Source organism: Marmota monax, unplaced genomic scaffold (assembly GCF_021218885.2).
Source record: "Marmota monax isolate L192 unplaced genomic scaffold, Marmota_monax_Labrador192_F-V1.1 WCK01_AAM20220418_F8-fsc00029, whole genome shotgun sequence".
Classification (NCBI taxonomy): Eukaryota; Metazoa; Chordata; class Mammalia; order Rodentia; family Sciuridae; genus Marmota; species Marmota monax.
The window spans coordinates 15,557,978-15,576,539 of NW_026693024.1; the positions used below are offsets into that span (position 1 = coordinate 15,557,978).

Sequence of the window (18,562 nt, forward strand, 5' to 3'; positions counted from 1 at the left end):
TTAAATTTCAAATGATTTTTTTCTTGCAAAAGTGGGGATTGAACCTGGGGTCTTGCTCATACTAGGCAAGTGCTCTACTACTGAGTTATACCCTTAGGACTCAAATGACTTTTTAAAGAAGAAAATAAAAAAATGGGAGTCAATAATAGCCAGGCGTGATGGGGTCCCACCTGTAATGCCATCGATTCAGAAGGCTGAGGCAGGAAGACTGCAAGTTCAAAGCCAGCCTCAGTAACTTAGCAAGGCCCTAAGCAACTTCTGAGACCCTGTTTTAAAATAAAACAAAAAAAGCGCTGGGAATGTGACTCAGTGGATAAACACCCCTGGGTTTAATCCCTGGCACCGAGAAAAGAGAGAGAGAAAAAGAGAGAGAGAGAGAGAGAGAGAGAGAGAGAGAGAGAGAGAGTCAATAATTACTATATATTGGAAAATGTATATGCTCCTTTGAGCTTTTCAATTTTTATCTAGACAGATGGCAATTTCATTTAGATTCTAACTCTGTTGGCTGACTAGAGAGCTAATGAGGCCAGGAACTCAAATGAAGTTTACCCCTAGGCAGGCCAATTAATTTCTCATGAGTAGAATTCTGTGCTAGATACAAATTGTACTTGCTGTCCCAGTCACTCTTCTGTTAATAACATGGGGACCATGTGAAAACATGTGATTGTTTAGTACCAACCTGGAACTCCTAATGAGAGAGACACACACTTCTGAGTAGGCTAACAGCACCATGTTCTTGTGTTGAATGGAATATGTAGATTAAAGATGCTTGGGGTAGCAATTTGCCACTACCAAATTCATATTTAAGTTTTCTCCTTTGAAAAGCTTCTAAGGCTCTTCAGTCATTCAGAACCAAGTTGAAGTCTGTAACTTAGCACCCAGGGATCTATCACCCTCAAATCACAACCTACTGTTAAATTCTCAGCACCATTCTCCTTCATACGGTCTGCCTTACAGCAACACTCACCATTCCCTGAAGAGCCCTGCACATGTCTGCCTCCTTAACTGGCCTGCTGAAGTGCCTCAGCTTGTCCCCCGTCCCACCCAGGCCCCCAGCAAACCCCTCTCTGTCTCCTGAGGCCCAAGCCAGCCCTGCCTCCAGACCAAGGAGCTGCTTCATACTCTGCTTCCATGACCTCTGACCCTCACACAGGACTGACACCACAGCTCTGTATGCTCTTCTCTCTGAGGAATCAGTAAAGGTGTCAAGGGTGAAGGCTGTGCTCTCATATCTTTTATATCTAGTCTGTTGAATTCAATGAAGAATCATGTCTGGTGACAGAGTGATACTATTATTTCACAATATAAAACAGCTAAGAAAACAAATCTATGATCAATGTTTATCTAATTTAAATATTAAGAGTTTATGCTAAAAGATTAAATCAAATAGACAGAAAACTTATTTTTTTTTAACTTTTAAATTTTTTTGCAGTAATAGAGATTGAATCCAGGGCCTTGCACAGATTAGGAAAGCAATCTACCACTGAGCTACACCTCCAGCTCTTTTAATTTTTTATTTTGAGACATAGTTTTGCTAAGTTGCTAAGCCTTGCCTCAAACTTGCAATCATCCTGCTTCAGCTACCCAAATAGCTGGGATTACAGGCATGAGTCACTGCCCATTTTAACTATTATTATTGTTTTACTTATTTTTTTGGTACTGGGTATTGAACCCACAGGGTACTTTACCACTGAGCCATATCCCAGCCCTTTCTATTTTTTTACTTTGTCATAGGGTCTAAGTCATTTAGCACTTCCCTAAATTGCTGAGGCTGGTCTTGAACTTGCAATCCTCCTGTCTCAGTCTCCTGAGTTGCTGGGATTACAGGCATGTGCCACCATGCCTGGCTCCATTTTAACTTTTAAAAAGCTTGAAATCAGTAATAAAATATAGAAGAATTACACTTAGAAATCTTCATCTCTATGTATCTATCTTTCTATCTATCTATCGGTATTGTGAATTGAACTCAAGGACACTTAACCACTGAGCCACATCCCTAGCCCCACTTTGTATTTTATTTAAAGACAGGGTCTCACTGAGTTACTTAGTGCCTCACTAAGTTGCTGAAGCTGGCTTTGAACCCGTGATCCTCCTGTCTCAGCCTCCCAAGCCACTGGGATTATAGGCATGCATACACCACCAAGCCCGGCTTCATTCCTTTTTATATTAAAACATTTAAAAATCTTTTACATTATTACAAACATACATGATATAAATAATTTTAAATTAAATTGGCAGAAATTTAGTTTCCCTATTACAACCTGCTCATTTTCTATCATAAAACTAGTTGCACAGATGAGTACATTTGGTAACCAATCTAGAATGCACGTACACAGAACACTAGCAGGCCTCCATGGACACAAACGCACCTTAACAAGGAGCTCCAGCCTCACCATTTTGCTTACTGTAACAACAGCATATGTCTTATTTAGTGATTAGTGGAGAAGATAGGTGGAATTTTATTGTGAAAAGCCATTTGGGAACGCCTGACAGCTGTGCAGGAAAGAGCTCCACAAATCTTTGTGAGAAGATTGTCCCAAAGGAAGAGCAACTCTGCTTGAAATTTTTCTTTGTGCCATTTGTTTCAAATATATATTATCTATAGTATAGTCACTGATAAATGAAGAATGAAGTAGCACACTAAAACTAATTATTTCACACGTAATGAGTTCTTTTCTAACAAAATAATTACCCTCATAGAACAAAAAAATCTTCTTTGGCTGCAAACCTATATACCAAGAGGCCAGGTACTAAAAGATGACAAGACTTTTCAAACACTTACATTACACTTTTATGTACTAAAATAATAAGGTAATGATGATATGTTAATAAAGAAATTTAAAGAGGTGCATTAACTTGTAAAAAGCCTTTACAGAACAAATGAGATCTCTGTAGTAGACTAAAAAGAGTCTAAAGAGTTAGGGTGCCCTTTGAAGAGTCTAATTACAGAAAGTACCCTGGACAATAAGATAACCTAGTTCATGAAACACTAATAGCTATGACAGTCTCACTAATAGATGTCCTCTCAAATTCTGTACAGAAGAAAGCAAAATGGTTAGGTCAGATCAAAAGAAAGATACAAAGTCAGGATATGACTGCCATTCACTAACATTACTGTTATCTAAGAACAGAATATTCTGTTCTAGATGAAGGAACAATCATAAAATAGATCACACAAAATAACGGAAAATTCAAACACAAGGCCTTGATGGGTTAAACTTTAATAAAGGAATAGGATTAGACTACCCTCTAGTGGAAACTGAAGATAATTCAATATATACAGCACTTTACAAATATATTTTCCCAGCTTTGTGAGAAAGTGCACACTGTGGTTATTTCACAGAACAAGAGTACAGAATCTGGATTAAATACTTCATTTCATCCTTACATATTATCTTTCAATTTCATGACATTTAATGTAGTGGTTTTGCATTCTAACCTTTGTGCTGCACAAGTTAAATTTTGTAACATCTACTCAAACCCTTCTGTCATAGAAAGATGGTTTTGTAAAATCACAAAAACTAGAAGGACTCCTACTTGCATGTCAGCATCCTGACGGCAGGTACCCTACCTTGTTCCCAGCTGTATCCCCAGATCCTATAAATAGTGCCTGGTTCATATACCAGGAAGGCATTGTGCTAAGCATTTAAAGTTTGTCATCTTATTTAATCCTCCAACTACCCTATAAGGCAAGTTGTCCCTCGGTATTCTTGGGGGATAGGTTCCAGGACTCCTGAGGATACCAAAGTTCTTGGGTGCTCAAGTTCCTTATACAAAATGGTGTAGTATATAAACTACCCACAACTTCCTATATACTTTAAATAAACTTTAGACAATTTATAATACCTAATATGATGAAAATTGCAATGTAAATAATTGTTATATTGTATTGTCAAGGAAAAGTGACTATACACATTCAATACAGACACAATTTTTTAATGAATATTTTTTATATGCAGTTGGTTAAATGTGCAGATGAGGAACGAGTGGATAAAAAGGGCTGACAGTATTTGAGCCTCATTTTGCAGACAAGGAAACTAAAGGTTGAAACAGTTAAGAAGCCTGCATAAGTCTCACAGTTAGGAAGTTGTAGAATTGAGAAATAATCTCAGATCTGAGGGTTCGTATTCTTTGTTTTTCAATTTCCAGCATACTTTATCATTTTTTCCTTAAATGACAAGCTTTACCAGTAACTATCAATTAAACAGGCTTTTATAAGCTAGACAGATCACATTCCATGAAAAATCAATAGGAATGGATTAGCTGTTGTTACTTAACAATTCCTAAGGGGGCAGGTAATCAGGAGTCATATTTATTAAGCCATAGGATAGCACAGCTAAAAGCATCATCAACGTCTAAACTCACATAAACTCTTACTCTTTAACAAAAACAGTCCCTCCAATGAGAAAGGCAAGACCAATAAGAGGTAAGTAGCCAGGAAAATGGAGAGACTGATAAGTTACAGTATTAGATCTGATGAGAAGGTGAAAAATTAAAAGTGAAAGTCAGTATTTTCTTCTGAATTAATTTCTTCTATTGTTGTTCCACTATTTAACATTTGTAATATTATATCATGATATTTAGGTGATGATAGGAGATTTTTGAGACTATTAAAAAAAAAGAACCCAATAGTATATAAATAAACATTTAAAACACTAAGTGCTTCTGATATCAAAAAATGATGCCTAGGACTTAGGTTGTAGCTCAGTACAAGGCCCTAGGTTCAATCCCCAGTACCAAAATAATAATGATAATATTCAAAATTAATTCATAAAGTTCATTAATGATACAGGTGTTTATAAAGCCTGTATTACAAAACTTGACTTCATAATGTTTTCCTGTTGTAACATCAACAGTGACTTTATGGAGTTTAAGTTGATTAGCTAAGTTTCACAATTTCAAAACATCTCAATGAGCTTATTCTGGGTCAGTAACCTTAGGCCTTGGGATTCCAAGTTTTGACTTTCTATCTTGTAGTTATTCATTGATATTCAGTAGAAATATCAGGCAACTAATAGCAGTGAACTCTGAAGGAAGTGTGTTTTTCAGATGCTAGTGAATAACTTCATTGGCAATATACATAAAAAAATGAACCATCTAGATTTTAGAGGTATCTTTTAAGCAAACTGAACTCACCAAAAAGGGCTCAAAATAAGTTATATACAGACTGGGGGCAGTAAATGATTCAAGTTTATTTAGAAGTGGACTATTTGTCCAGAAGAGTACCTCAGAGAATCCTTTAGCTTTAATTTGCTTTTAGTGGTAAATGTTCTCAGATTAGTAAAAAGGAGAGCATTTGTTCTCAGATTAGTAAAAAGGAGAGCATTTAAATGAGCATTTGGGAAGCCTGTCTCATTCCTTTAAGAAGCCAAATGTAGCTTCTAAAGAGTAAGGTCCTGTGTTAAAAAATATCAAATGTTTTCAGGATATCAGGGGTTTTTTTTGGTGGTTGGTACTAGGAATTGAACCCATGAGTGCTTAACCACTGAGCTCAACCCCAATCCCTACCACATCTTTTTAATTTTGAGACAGGGTCTCTCAGTTGCCCAGGCTGGTGTTGAACTTGGAATCCTGCTGCTCAGCCTCCCAAATTGCTGGGATTATAAACATGCGCCACCATACCTGGTTAGAATCTTTTTTTAAAAAAAAATTTTTCTAGTTGTATATGGACAGAGTGCTTTTATTTTATTTGTTTATTTTTATGTGGTGCTGAGGACCGAACACAGTGCCTCACACAAGCTAGGCAAGTGCTCTGTCACTGAGCTACAGCCCTAGCCTATAGAATATTAATTGAGAATGAAAATATACCATATTCTAAGAAAGACTTATGTTGATGAATTTCCTAAAAACAATTAACTATGAAAATAATAACTGTGTGGGTTGGGGTTGTGGCTCAGCGGTAGAGCGCTCGCCTAGCACGTGTGAGGCCCTGGATTCGATCCTCAGCACCACATAAAAACAAATAAAATAAAAGTATTGTGTACAACTAAAAAATAAATATAAAAAAGTATTTAAAAAATAATAACTGTGGCAAATGCATTTAGTTTAGTGGAGCGGTAGCAAATAAAGAATAAATATCTATAAGTAGAATTTATTCCCAGCTGGGGGGAGAAAGAGAGAGAGAGAGGAAGGTCATCATAAAAGAATATCTACAAAGAAACACATGACCAAGAAAGCACATGATGAACAGAGCTGCAGCTGAGTAAGCTAAATGAAGTGGCTGAGAAGAAAAGCCCAGATACCTTGAAGGTTCTTTCTGTCAGTTATCCAAAGCTTAAGCAGCATCATTCCTATATCTACAGGAGGAAAAACTCCACACAGATTGAAATCTGACACTTCTCCTAGGACCAGAATTTCTTCTCCATGCCCTGCCTCATAAAGTCCCAGCCTCAGAAGTGTCTGTAATGGCCAGAAGGTTTGAAGAAGATGGTTAGGGAAGGCCAACTGACAGCTGCCCTCCTACTGCCTCACCACCACCTCAGAGGGCACTGCTGTGGCTGGGATCCTGGGTCCACATCCTGCCAACTGGGACCCTATACAGTCACAACCTCTCCAAGGCTTAGGTTCTTTACTGGTAAAGCAGGGATAAGAAAAGCTACTTTAATAGGGTTTTGGGTCAATTAAAGATAGTATCTGTAAAGTACCTAACAACTCTGACACACAGTCAATGCTATAAATGTTGGTGACTATTACAAGCAACAACATTCTGATATCATTTGTCTATTTTATTCAGACAAAAAAAAAAAAAAACCTGGTGTGTGATTTGTTTATTACTTTGTGAATCAGTTTTGTACTGTTTTAAATGAGGTAATATTGAAAAACAGGAAAAGATGATAGGGTACCTTTACTTTCTCACCTGTAAGACTGAATCAAGTTATCAGCTCAAGAAGTTTACATCCTGTATAGATAGCTTCAGCCTTCTCTTTGACTAAGATTCTAAGCTTGGATAGAAAACAGTACTAAAAAAATTACAGAAAGGCTCACTTTAAAAAAAAAAATGGAGGCCATTATTTTGGAATAAGCTCCTATGGTAAGCCACAACACATCAGGACAAAACTAAAAATGAATTCACTTAATGCTAAAGTTCCACCTCACCAAACTGAAATTGTGCTGTTTATTTGACTTTCCTGAAACATCAGGATTAAAAAGAAAATAGCCAAATTTCCCAAACAGGCCAGTTTCCCCTTTCATGATAATAAAATTTCCTCTGCCCTAATCCTTACACAAAAAAAGTAATCTGAAGTAACCCGATGTTAACTTTTTCTGGAAGTACACAATCATTTTTCTATTGTTTTGTCTCCCTGCTCACACTCTACAGAGTAACTTTCAAATGACCCATCTGTCTTTTGTTTCTCCTTCCCTCAGTGCTTTCTGGCTATACTACTAACCTCCTGTGCTCAGCTCATTAGAACACTCACTATAATTTATGGAATGAAATGTTGCCCGATTTTAGAATTGAAAATAAAGCCAACTAGGACTCTCAAATTGTTGTAATTTCGTCCTCTGACAGAGTTAGCCATGATATTATCCTCAGATGTAGCACTGTAAACAATAATTTTCTGACTATAAACCTAAGGAAAAAAAGGATATCAATATAATCCAGCCAAATGAAAACAACAAAAATAAACCTGCACAAAATTAAAACTTAGCCAAACAGATACCTCAACTGGATTTGTCTGAGGAGGGAAAAGTTGTGCAAGACGTGAAGCCTAGTGGACCTATATTTAAAAGCAACATCTGCTGGAGGACATCCTACAGTAAGGACTTTCATCCTAACCCCTCTTACTTGCTACATTTAAAACTTCTAAAAAAAAAAAAGGCCTAATGTCCCAAAGATAGTACAGAGTCACATAAAGAACTGTCAGAATAAAAATTACATTTCCTGATGTGAACTGAGACAGAAAACATCAGTGGAATGCTAAAAATTTCTACACTTTAAATAATTTTCTGTCTAATCCTTAATCAAACTATTGAATTAATTAAAAATTCACTATTTCCCAAAACATCCTGTTAGCCAGAAACAATGTATTCTTGGAAAGTTTTGAAATTACACCAAATCCCACCAAAACTGTTTTCATTCCAAAATGTGATGTACAGATACAAACATCCAACTTACCCAGATTTGCTGTCATGGATTCTAGGTCTGCTATTAAACCTGGAAGCTGCTGGAGCTGTTCTTGCAGCTCTATCAGGCTGGTCTTCTTTTTCTCCCAGTGTGCTGAAAGCATGACCACCTCGCTGTCCACCAACTGCAATACAGACCCAGAAAGGCAAAGGAAAACAGATCTTGGGTATGGAGAAATTACAGCTAGTACAAGATTCGGTCACTGTTAATTTAACAATCCACTACTCAGCACAGATGATACTACATGCTAAACAAGCCTGAGGTTGTTTTCTTTTCTTTTTTTTTTTTTTTTCAGAAAAGAACCGACTTATTATTCAGTACAGGAAACCTCAAATTGTTGCTTGTGACAGTGCATCTTAACCCAAAGAAGAGAAAGTTTAAAAATGACTTTTGAAATCACTTCTACGTATAATCTGTTTTTAAGGAAACCATTTATTTGAAAAATCTGAACCTAAAGAGAGGAAAAAAAAAAACCTACCACAAGTAATCAAAAAGAAAACAAACAATAACAAATCAAAACATAATTAGCAGGTAATTGTTTGTTTTACAAAAGAATTCTCATAACAGAAGTTTCCTAATGCATTTTAAATAACCTGATGATTTCATAGTTAAGCAGGAATACTTCCTGCATAAAGATATTGACAATAAAGATACTGACACATACCAAAGAACTATAGGTAATTGTGTGCAATTCCAAAAAAAGATTTACATCACCAAACAAGTAAATCAGATGTTAAAAAGTCCTAACAGCAGGGTTAAGAGATACTAGGCTAGCCTAAGATAATTCTAACTTCTTTTCCTAAAGACTGTAAAGAAAGTAACACCCATTAGTTTCTCCCAATTTTGTTTTGGTCTTAACATGGTGAAAGAGGAAAGGACCTGGGATAAGATGCAGGGGGTGAAAGGTCACTGTTTGAAAACATGGCCAATAACAAGAAGCCAGAATTGTGACAAATACCCATATTCTGTACAATAAATGTTGCAAAATCTATCACATAATCATTTGAATTTGATATGCAAAATCATTGAATTCAGTTTTATAGAAAGAATTTACATTACAAGAGATTAAAAAGAGTTAGACTGAATACAACTGATTCTCATATCTCAAAATATAAGAATTTTAGAAGAGTTCATATATCAAAATTAAGATACAAAATCATTATTTTACTAGATTATTATTACTAGATTTTTTATTATATTAAAATGTAGAAACACTCACATTTGGAAAAAAAAACCGAGTACAATGTATCTCCCTATTGTTTCCAGCCCACAATGGGACAATAATCATACCATCTCTCATATTCAGGCCTTTGTTGAAGGGAAGAGGTGAGTGACACCAAGCTTTCTGTGAACTGTATTTCTCATTATTTTTTATTTTTTTATTTATTTACTATTTTATTTATTAAGAGATGAGGGTCTAGCTATGTTGTTCAGGCTGGCCTTGAATTCCTGGGCAAAAGCCACACTGTCTTAGCCTCTCCAAGTAGCTGGGACCATAGGTAGATATCATGATTGTCAACTGGTCTTTATAATAATCTCTAAAAGTAGTTTTAAAAGTACTAAAAAAGTACTAAACTGCGATAAAAGATACAACTGTGATGTGGTAAGGAATTGGCTTGAAACAAAGATCTGTGTTCACAAAATTCACTTCTAAAGTTCAAACAACTTCTATAGACTGCCCATTATTTGCTAATCCCTGTTTTAGGCACTGGAGATGAATAAAGAATATCCTGCACTCTTAGGCATAGTTTGGTGGAAGATTTCTCAAATTCTCTTGGCTTCAGACTTTAAACTGTAACAAAATTCCTTTATTACAGGGACATCTTAAGAATAAATAATACATTTTGCCTGAGGCAGGCATGGTGGTGCATGCCTATAATCCCAGCAACTTGGGGGCCTGCCCAGGAGGCTGAGGCAGGAGGATCCCTAGTTTAAGGTCAGCTTTGGCAATTTAGGGAGACCCTGTCTGAAATTTTGAAAAAGGGGTTGGTAATGTGGTTCAGTGGTAGAGTGTCCTGTGTTCAATCTCCAGTATCACAATAAATAAATAAATAAATAAACAAACAGACACACAAGCCCCCTGCCCTTGTATATATGTGTGCATAAATATATATGGCATACCTTTTTAAAAAATTGTTAAATCTATAATAAACAATTCTGGAATATTAATCATTCCTTACTAAAAATCAAAGGTATTGAGGATCCAATCCAGTGCCTCACATATCTAAGGCAAGTGCTTTACCATTGAGCTACAGCCCCAACCCATCAATATTTAATATTAAAACTTAATGATAGTTTATCTTATATAATTTCCACAAAACTAAAAATTATATTCTGAATATAGGCTATAAGATTATGATAAAAAATAATTTATTCCCAGAAATTCAATTTTCTACCTCAAAGTCAACAAATCCAGTTTTAATAATAGGAAATCAACTTAAGGAGTAGGACAAACCCAGAGGGCTTCATTCCAAAATCCCTTCTGGCAGCCACTGAGATTAGGCAAATAAAGAATGAGCATGGAACACCAGTGACTTACAATGTGGATAACAAGACCTCACTCTATACAAAATTGCACAGTTCAGAGTCGAAGGAGATATATTATTTCATTTGATCTTTGAACAACTTTAGTAAGCTAGAAGCAAAACACTAGAGGTCTAACTTCAGAAAACTGCCCTCAGGCTCTAACCCCTAAGTCACTATTAACTCTGTATTCACTTACCGATTGCTAAGGAAGGGAAAAATATCTTAGAACTTATTTAGAAAAAGCCTAGGCAACTAAGTTACTATTGTCCACAGACATTTGCTTTTTAAGATACTGCTCTAAATTCTAAAATTACATAGTTAGAATTGGCTTTAAAGTAGATAAGTATGAAATAATTTGTTAAACAAGACTGAATTGTCTATGAGTATGTTTGCCCCAAGAGACTGATGCTGTTGAGTTAAAAGCTGACAAAGACACATGTGATAAGGTTAACACGACTAATAATAAACACACTTAAATATTTACATGTCTCAACACATTACAGAGGGCTTTGAAGTACATTTTCATTATTACAGCTGGGAATTGTACTTTTGGAAAGCAGAGAAGTCTCTGGTTCTGACAACTGGGAAGGTTTGGGTGTTTGCTACTATTTGGGAGGAAGGGACCAGAATCTGTGGGAATCTGAGGGCTCCAGGCAGAGAGAGTTTCATCTATGAAGAATTTCTTGGTTGTCAAAATGCAGTCACTTGTGACTCTCATTTCCTAACTGAGTTCCTCAGTTCCTTAGGAGGTATTATAATAAACAACCCCATAATTATGTGAGGCCAAAACCATATGCCAATTTGTTCAGGAATACTGACAGACTCCTTGTTGGCTCCTTCTGCCAATAGGTAGACCATAACCTTTCACTAGGGGATGTAGCCACTTCAAAGTTCAAAGAGCATTATGTAAGTGTCTCAGATTCAGTTCCCAAGTCTTCCATTCCAATAAATCTCCAAAAGTTTTTTACTATTTGACCCAGATTCCATATTTTATGTTTTTAACACTGATTTTAGTTCCTTATTCATTTTTTAAGCCTTTTAATTACTTTTAATTTTTGTGAGCTTAATGTATATTATAAATTCTTATATTCAAATATACATCCTTATATATTTTTGTGAGCTTAATGCATTTTTAAAGAATGTATATACATACAAAAATTCTTATATGCAATATTTATAATATATAAACAGGTATTCTTTCACATTTAACCTAAAACTCAGGCATTTTAGAAGGGGATCTGGGTCATCCATAACTTTTTATATGTTATACATAAATATATACTTTTATATATACAGAGAGGGAGAAGGGGAGGGAGGGGAAAAAGAGAGAGAGAACCCATACTCGTGAGGGCTACAGGGCTTTGTTTCCCTTTCTTTCTCTCTTTGAACTCAAGGGCATTGTGCCACTGAGGTACATCTACAGTCCTTTTTTATTTTTTGTTTTGAGACAGGGTCACTGACTTGCCTGGGATAATGAAATTTGTGATCCTCCTGCCTCAGCCTCCAGTCACTGGGATTATAGACACGGTATAGACCACACCCTGCTACTACAGGGCTTTTCAAAGTAGTCAGGAGTCAATTAACAAAAGGGAATATTGAGAAATGCACCATTAAGCAATTTCATCTTTGTGCAAACACCATAGAGCACTTTAACCTAAAAGGTCTAGCCCATTACATACCTAGACTACATAGTAGATAGCTATGGCTCCTAAACCAGTACAGCAGGTTATTATATAGAATACTGTAGATAACTGAAACACAATCTAAACTGTAACATATCTAAACAAAAAAATGATTCAGTAAAAATATGGCATGGGCAGGGAGGAGATACACGTGTCTAGGGCGCTTACCAGGGCTGGAGTGTGCAGGACTGGAATTTGCTCTGGGGGAGTCAGCAAGTGAGTGGAGAAGAAATGTGCAGGCCCAGGACACTATTGTACCTACTGTAGACTTTTCTTCCTTCAATAATAAACTTAGTTTACTATAGTTTTTTAGTTTGACTTATATAGTAACAGGTTAAAACACAAACATATTGTACAGTTATACAAAAATATTTTCTTTGTATCTTGTTGATTTCTGCAACCTCTTCCTTCGTGAATCTTCTGAAGTCATGGACAAAGCTCTTGAATATCTTTTTCCAGATGTCAGCATATACTCCATGGAGAAATCACCCTAAGCCCAAGTAAAGTTCAGGCTGCAGCAGCATCTTCTCAGCATCTTGTTCAGTTGCAGTACTAGCCTGGGCAAAAGTCCTCCTCCAGTAGTAGGCCTTAAAAGTTGCTGTAAGTCCTTGATACAGATCAAAAGGGTGATATTTAGAAGGAGAAACACCACTTTGACAAAGGGATGAAGATCACCAATAAAAGGCAGATATACAGAAGCATTACCAACAATCCAACAGTAAGCAATATTTTGAAAAGTATGTTATTCTCCAAACAGTGCTTCTCAATTCTGCTGGCAAAGCACTCAGGAGGCATTCTAGAAGAGGACTGGGTCATGCATGACTTCCTATTGTTCCATAGGACACTGTGTGTGCTTATTGATATGCTGGAAAGTCCTGCAGTTCTCACAGTGCCAGAGGGTATGAGAGGGTTTCAATCTGTAGCCTGCAACATTGCCCTCAAGCAAAACTGTTATCTTCTCCTTACAAGCCAAGAAACCTAACACTGACCTGGCGGCTCATGGGGTAAAAGTCCTTCTAGTCCTCCTATTCCATACAGGAAGCTTTCATCCACTTGAAGATCTGCTCTGGCAGGTGATTTTCCTCCATGATAAGTTTATCTAGTATTTCCAAAAACCCCTCAGCTGCCCTCACAGCAGCACTAACGGACTCAACATTCTTTCACATTCTATGATGAATAATGATTCTTGAATAGCTTAAATCCCCACAGCTGATGGCACATTCAATATCAGAGGTGGGTCCGGCCTTTTCTTTCAACACTGTGAACAATCTCTTGCTGTGGCCATGATTGTCCTGGTGCTGAGAGGGTCTTCAATCCAGGCCACTGGAAGTTTCTCAGTATCTGACACAGGCTCACTTTGAATTTGTTAGTCCCGTTGCCTTCATCAAAGAAGCAGGTCCTTTAACAGCTTCCATCACTCTACTCTAGATTAAGGCCAAGTGATAACATTGCTGCGCTTCCACCTTCATAGTCCTTGATCACTTTTAATTTTGTTAGCAGGTCAATTATTCGATGTGGCCTTTTAATGGCAACATTAGCAGCTGTTTTTGTATACTTAAGGGCCATGAAGAACAAGATAACATAAGATTAAATCAAGCACAAGGGAAAATGATGCGATCAAGATGTGGTAAACCGAGATGAGGCTGCCGTGGAATAGCACGTTAACAGAATGCAAAACATGGCGCACTGTTTTATGGTAAACTGTTTTTGTTGTTGTTTTTAAATAAGTAGGAGTACATTTTAAAATAATTAAAAAGGACAGTCAATATGTAAACCAGCCACACTTTCCTTTATTATTTTATGTGCTATTCATAATTGTATGAGTTACATGGCAGTGCAGTATGTATACACCAACACCACCACAAACATGAGTAACATGCTGCACTTTGAAAAAACCTCAGCTGTGACATCACTTGCATTTCAGCTCCATTATCATTCAATGGTGCTCTCATTATATATTTAGCCCATGGTTGACCCGAGAAACTTGGTCATGCAGCATATGGCTGTGACTACTCTGCCTTACTGCCAGATACTAACATTCCCCTCCATACAATAATAAACTTAATTCTTAATAAATCCAAAAGTCAGACATACAGAAATATCTAAGAGAAAGTTTAACTGACATTAATAGCACAAAATATTTGATCATGGCTAGTAAAGCTTTAAGTGTGTGTACCAATAATTTTAAATACAAGTTACTTTCATTCATTATATACTCTATAAATACCTAAAAATAAATTTGTTCTTTAAACAGCATTCAAATCACTGAAATGTTTATATTTTATATATACATATTTGTATATATTATTTATATACTTAACTTTTTTTTGTTAACTCAAGTGTTGATTTTCGGTAGAATGAGCAAAGCTAAGCTTTTGCCCAAACAGTAAGAAATTCTTTAACAGTGGGTAGAATGAGATCACATCTCATAATTTACATATACTACAAAGTTATCAAACTCTAATTCAAAGCATTATACCTAGATGAATGAAATACCTCACTGTTCTTAGAATAAAAGTTAAAAATTCTCCAACCCAACTAAACTAAATTACCACACTGAGAAATTGTGTTGGGAGAAAAAAAAAAGGTGCGAGCCAGGCAAGGTAGTGCACACCTATAATAACAGTGACTTCGGAGGCTGAGGTAGGAGGACTTCAAGTCTAGTAACTTAGCAAGACTTGAAGCAACTTAATGATATTCTCTCTCAAAATTTAAAAAAAGGGCTGAGGATAAAGCTCTGTGGCAAAATGCCCCTGAGTTAAATCCCCAGCACCAAAATAATATATGTTATTATTTTGGGAGTTTGAACTAAATTCAATATTAGATATTTATTTAGATGCCAGGGATTGAATCTGAAGTACTGCAAAATACTTCCATACAATAATAAACTTAATTCTTAATAAATTAGCATTTAATATCGAAAAGGAAATTTTCCCATGAATATAAAATTAGCCAATTCTAGATGAGCATGGTGGTGCGTGCCTGTAATCCCAGTTGCTCAGGAGGCTGAGGTAGGAGGATCCCAAGTTCAAAGACAGGACCTCACTAAGTTGCTGAGGCTAAGAAACTCAGCGAGACTCTGTCTCCAAAAAAAAAAAAAAAAAAGGACTGGGTACAGACGTAGCTCAGTGGGTTCAATCCCTGGCACCTAAATAAATAATAGTTAAATAAAATTAGCCAATCCTTTACCTCTCCAGCATTTGCACATTCTTTGGTTCTTCTGTGAAGTGCAGCCCAGGTATCTTCATATCTAAGAAAAGCAAAACAATTTAAAATGAAAAATCACACATTAAAAAGAAATACTATTGCCAATCCCAATAAACCAAAGGCCAAATGGTTTGTCTGATATGTGGATGCTAATTCACAATAATTGGGGATGGGGGGTGGGGGCTAGGGACAAAGAGGTACTTAGGTACTTTGGATTAGACAGAGGGGAGTGAAGGGTGGGGAGGGAGTATGGGGGTAGGAAGAATAGAAGAACTAACAGACATTATCACCCTATGTACATGTATGACTACACAATCAGTGGATTCTACATCATGTACAACCAGAAGAATGAGAAGTTATACTTCATTTATGTATGATGTGTCAAAATGCATTCTACTGTCATGTATAACTAATTAGAATTTAAAAAAAAAGATGAACCTGGAACATGATACCACTCCAGAAAGGAGCAGCTCAAAAAATAAGGGGACACATTCCAAGAACTTCAAAGAGCTTCTATGGCCAAATATGGGACAATTAAAGCAACCAAAAAAAAAATAATGGTAGTATTGAATTATAACTTGAAGAATAAAACAAACATCCATGAGTCCGTAGTGATATAAACAAATAGTTGAATAAATAAAGGAAGGAGAGGAGAATAATTCTTGTTTTATAGAATGCCAATTAATTTTAAAAGAAATGATGAAAATCACTACTTGGTAAATATAAGAAAAATAACTGTTTCAGGAAAGAATTCTAATGGATTTAAAATTTGTGGATGAAAGTACGAAGAGAAATAGGATATTTACATAGCCTCAAAGTATCTCTCCAGAGGATACACATTAACTAAAATGGTGAGAAGAGAGTGGACAGTATGTATACAAACCATTACAGAGACATGCTATCCAATTCTTAGCAGATACTCATAAACAAGGATTCAGAATGATCAAGGGCAATGAGAAATATCAACATCAGGTGCCCCCTGATGTGGTGTACTTGAGAAGGACACAAAATCACTCTTCTAGTGTTTTCTGATAGAGGGCACTAACTCAAATTCATTCATTAGGATAGAGGAAACAAACTTGAGTTAATGGGACATTTTACAAACACTGACCACTCCTTTTCAAAAGTGTCAAGATCATGAGAAGACAAACTCAGGAAGTATTCTGACTACAGGAGATAAAGGAGGCATAGTGACCAAATAAAATGTGTGATGCTAGACTGGATCTTAGTTCAGAAAAAAAGATATTAGTCAGACAATTACAGAAATCTGAATAAGAGTTACAGTATTTACCAACATTAATTTTTTGCTTCTGATCATGATTATCATAGTTATGCAAAATCAGGGAAGATTGAATTCCTTGTTCTATTTTTATAATTGTTTTTAAGTATAAAATGATCTCAAGATTTAAAAAATACAATTTCTGCACCATTCACACATGGTTGCTGATGTAAAACGTGATTTTCCATCTTATCTAAAATTCTAACTATTCAAGTGACAATTCTCTGAAAGGGACTATGTATTCAATGAATTTATACTACCTCCCTTTATAGTTACAGAGAAATTTACAATTTTCCTGTTGAATTTAAATAGGAAAATAAATCTGACAATCTCAACAGAGTGTTATCAGTGTATATATGTATATACATAATGAAAGGCAAGGTGGAAAGTCACACAATTAATAGTCTTACTGTCACTGTCAACTAACAGAAAGATTGAAAATTTTCTCTGGTGTATCAGACTGTGTAAGTATCAATTAAAATCAACAAGATTCACCGAATGCCAAACATTACTAAATGTAGGCATCAGAGTTGCTGAGATGGACTTTACCTCAGCATCTCAAAGCTCTAGTACCTAGCACAGGGGAGTTATTAAATGTCTGCCAAGTGAAGAAATAAATACACTCACTTCAAAATTTAAATTCAGGGTTTCATGATAAAATTTTCTATCATTTTCTCCAATCAATGGAAAAGAGCAAATTCATCACTGCCTGCCATTTAAACTCTAGATCAATCATTCTTTTCCTACCATCTCCTTTTTGTCCCTGTTGTATTTGTGCTTTCCACACCCTCTTTACCATTGTATCACCTTCCCTCATATCCACCAGTTCAGCAGCTGGTTCTTGACTTTTCCTTCTGTATTTGATATTTCTTAAAAAATAACACAGGTTAACTTAACCAGTCATTTTTTTCTGCTCTCCTATGCTACTGAGCATTATTACAGAAAGGTATACAAACCATTACAGAGACATGCTAACCAACCTTGCATGGGCCTCAGCTGCCAATCAGCAGCTTTAAAATTTCATTCCTATAAGATTGCTCACGGAAGTCTACACAGCAGGTGTTACACATATCACACAGCTTTGAAAGTCATCTTTATCTAGTCACTTTCAACAAATGGGTGGCCTTGTTATAAAGATCCTGGATATAAGTCTTCAATTTTCATGCTTTCAAATGTCTTTAAAATTGCAAATCAATGATGAAAAATGGAGAAAAAATCATTCTGATAATGTAATAATTCATTATTCTAATAATACTTCATATATAGAATTAGTGGAAGAATTCACAATATAATCAGAAAAATCAACATATACATAAATAATTACCTTCTAAGGTAGACTCATTAAGGAGACTGACTTTTAACTGTTATACACCACACTGCCTAAAGCTATGATTTAGAGGTCACAGAGAAGATGCCAAAGTGGGAAGCACCAGGAATCTGCCTTCTTCCCTGGGCCACAGCTGGTATTGACAGAACCTATCTGAAGAAACTATTTGAAATTGGCATCTACTGAAGGCTTGTGATTTCTAGGGGAAAGCTCGGATGGAAAACAGATCAATTTTGTTCAATTCTATCTCTCAGCACAGCCACAGCTACCCATCCCCCAACCCCAGCCCCAAGGCAGGCAGCCACACAATTGCTCCTGAAGCAGCTCCTATGCAGGTTGTGGGAGCTAGGCTGGCAAAGAGGACCTGGTCCTCCAAACTGGGGACCCATGTTCTGATCACTAGTTGCTGCCTCTGA

General features: G+C 36.2%; 1 protein-coding gene across 2 annotated transcripts in view; it reads right to left on the reverse strand.

Annotated features, from left to right (window-relative positions):
• Nucleotides 1–18,562, reverse strand: part of Dtnbp1 (dystrobrevin binding protein 1) — a 114,310-nt gene that overhangs the window by 84,027 nt on the left and 11,721 nt on the right. For both annotated transcript variants that reach the window (XM_046453528.2, XM_046453529.2), the window contains exons 4-5: nt 15,523–15,583; nt 8,117–8,249 (exon numbers count right to left, since the gene is read on the reverse strand). In XM_046453528.2, coding sequence (XP_046309484.1) covers nt 8,117–8,249; nt 15,523–15,583 — 194 coding nt within the window. The remainder of the gene's footprint in view (nt 1–8,116; nt 8,250–15,522; nt 15,584–18,562) is intronic.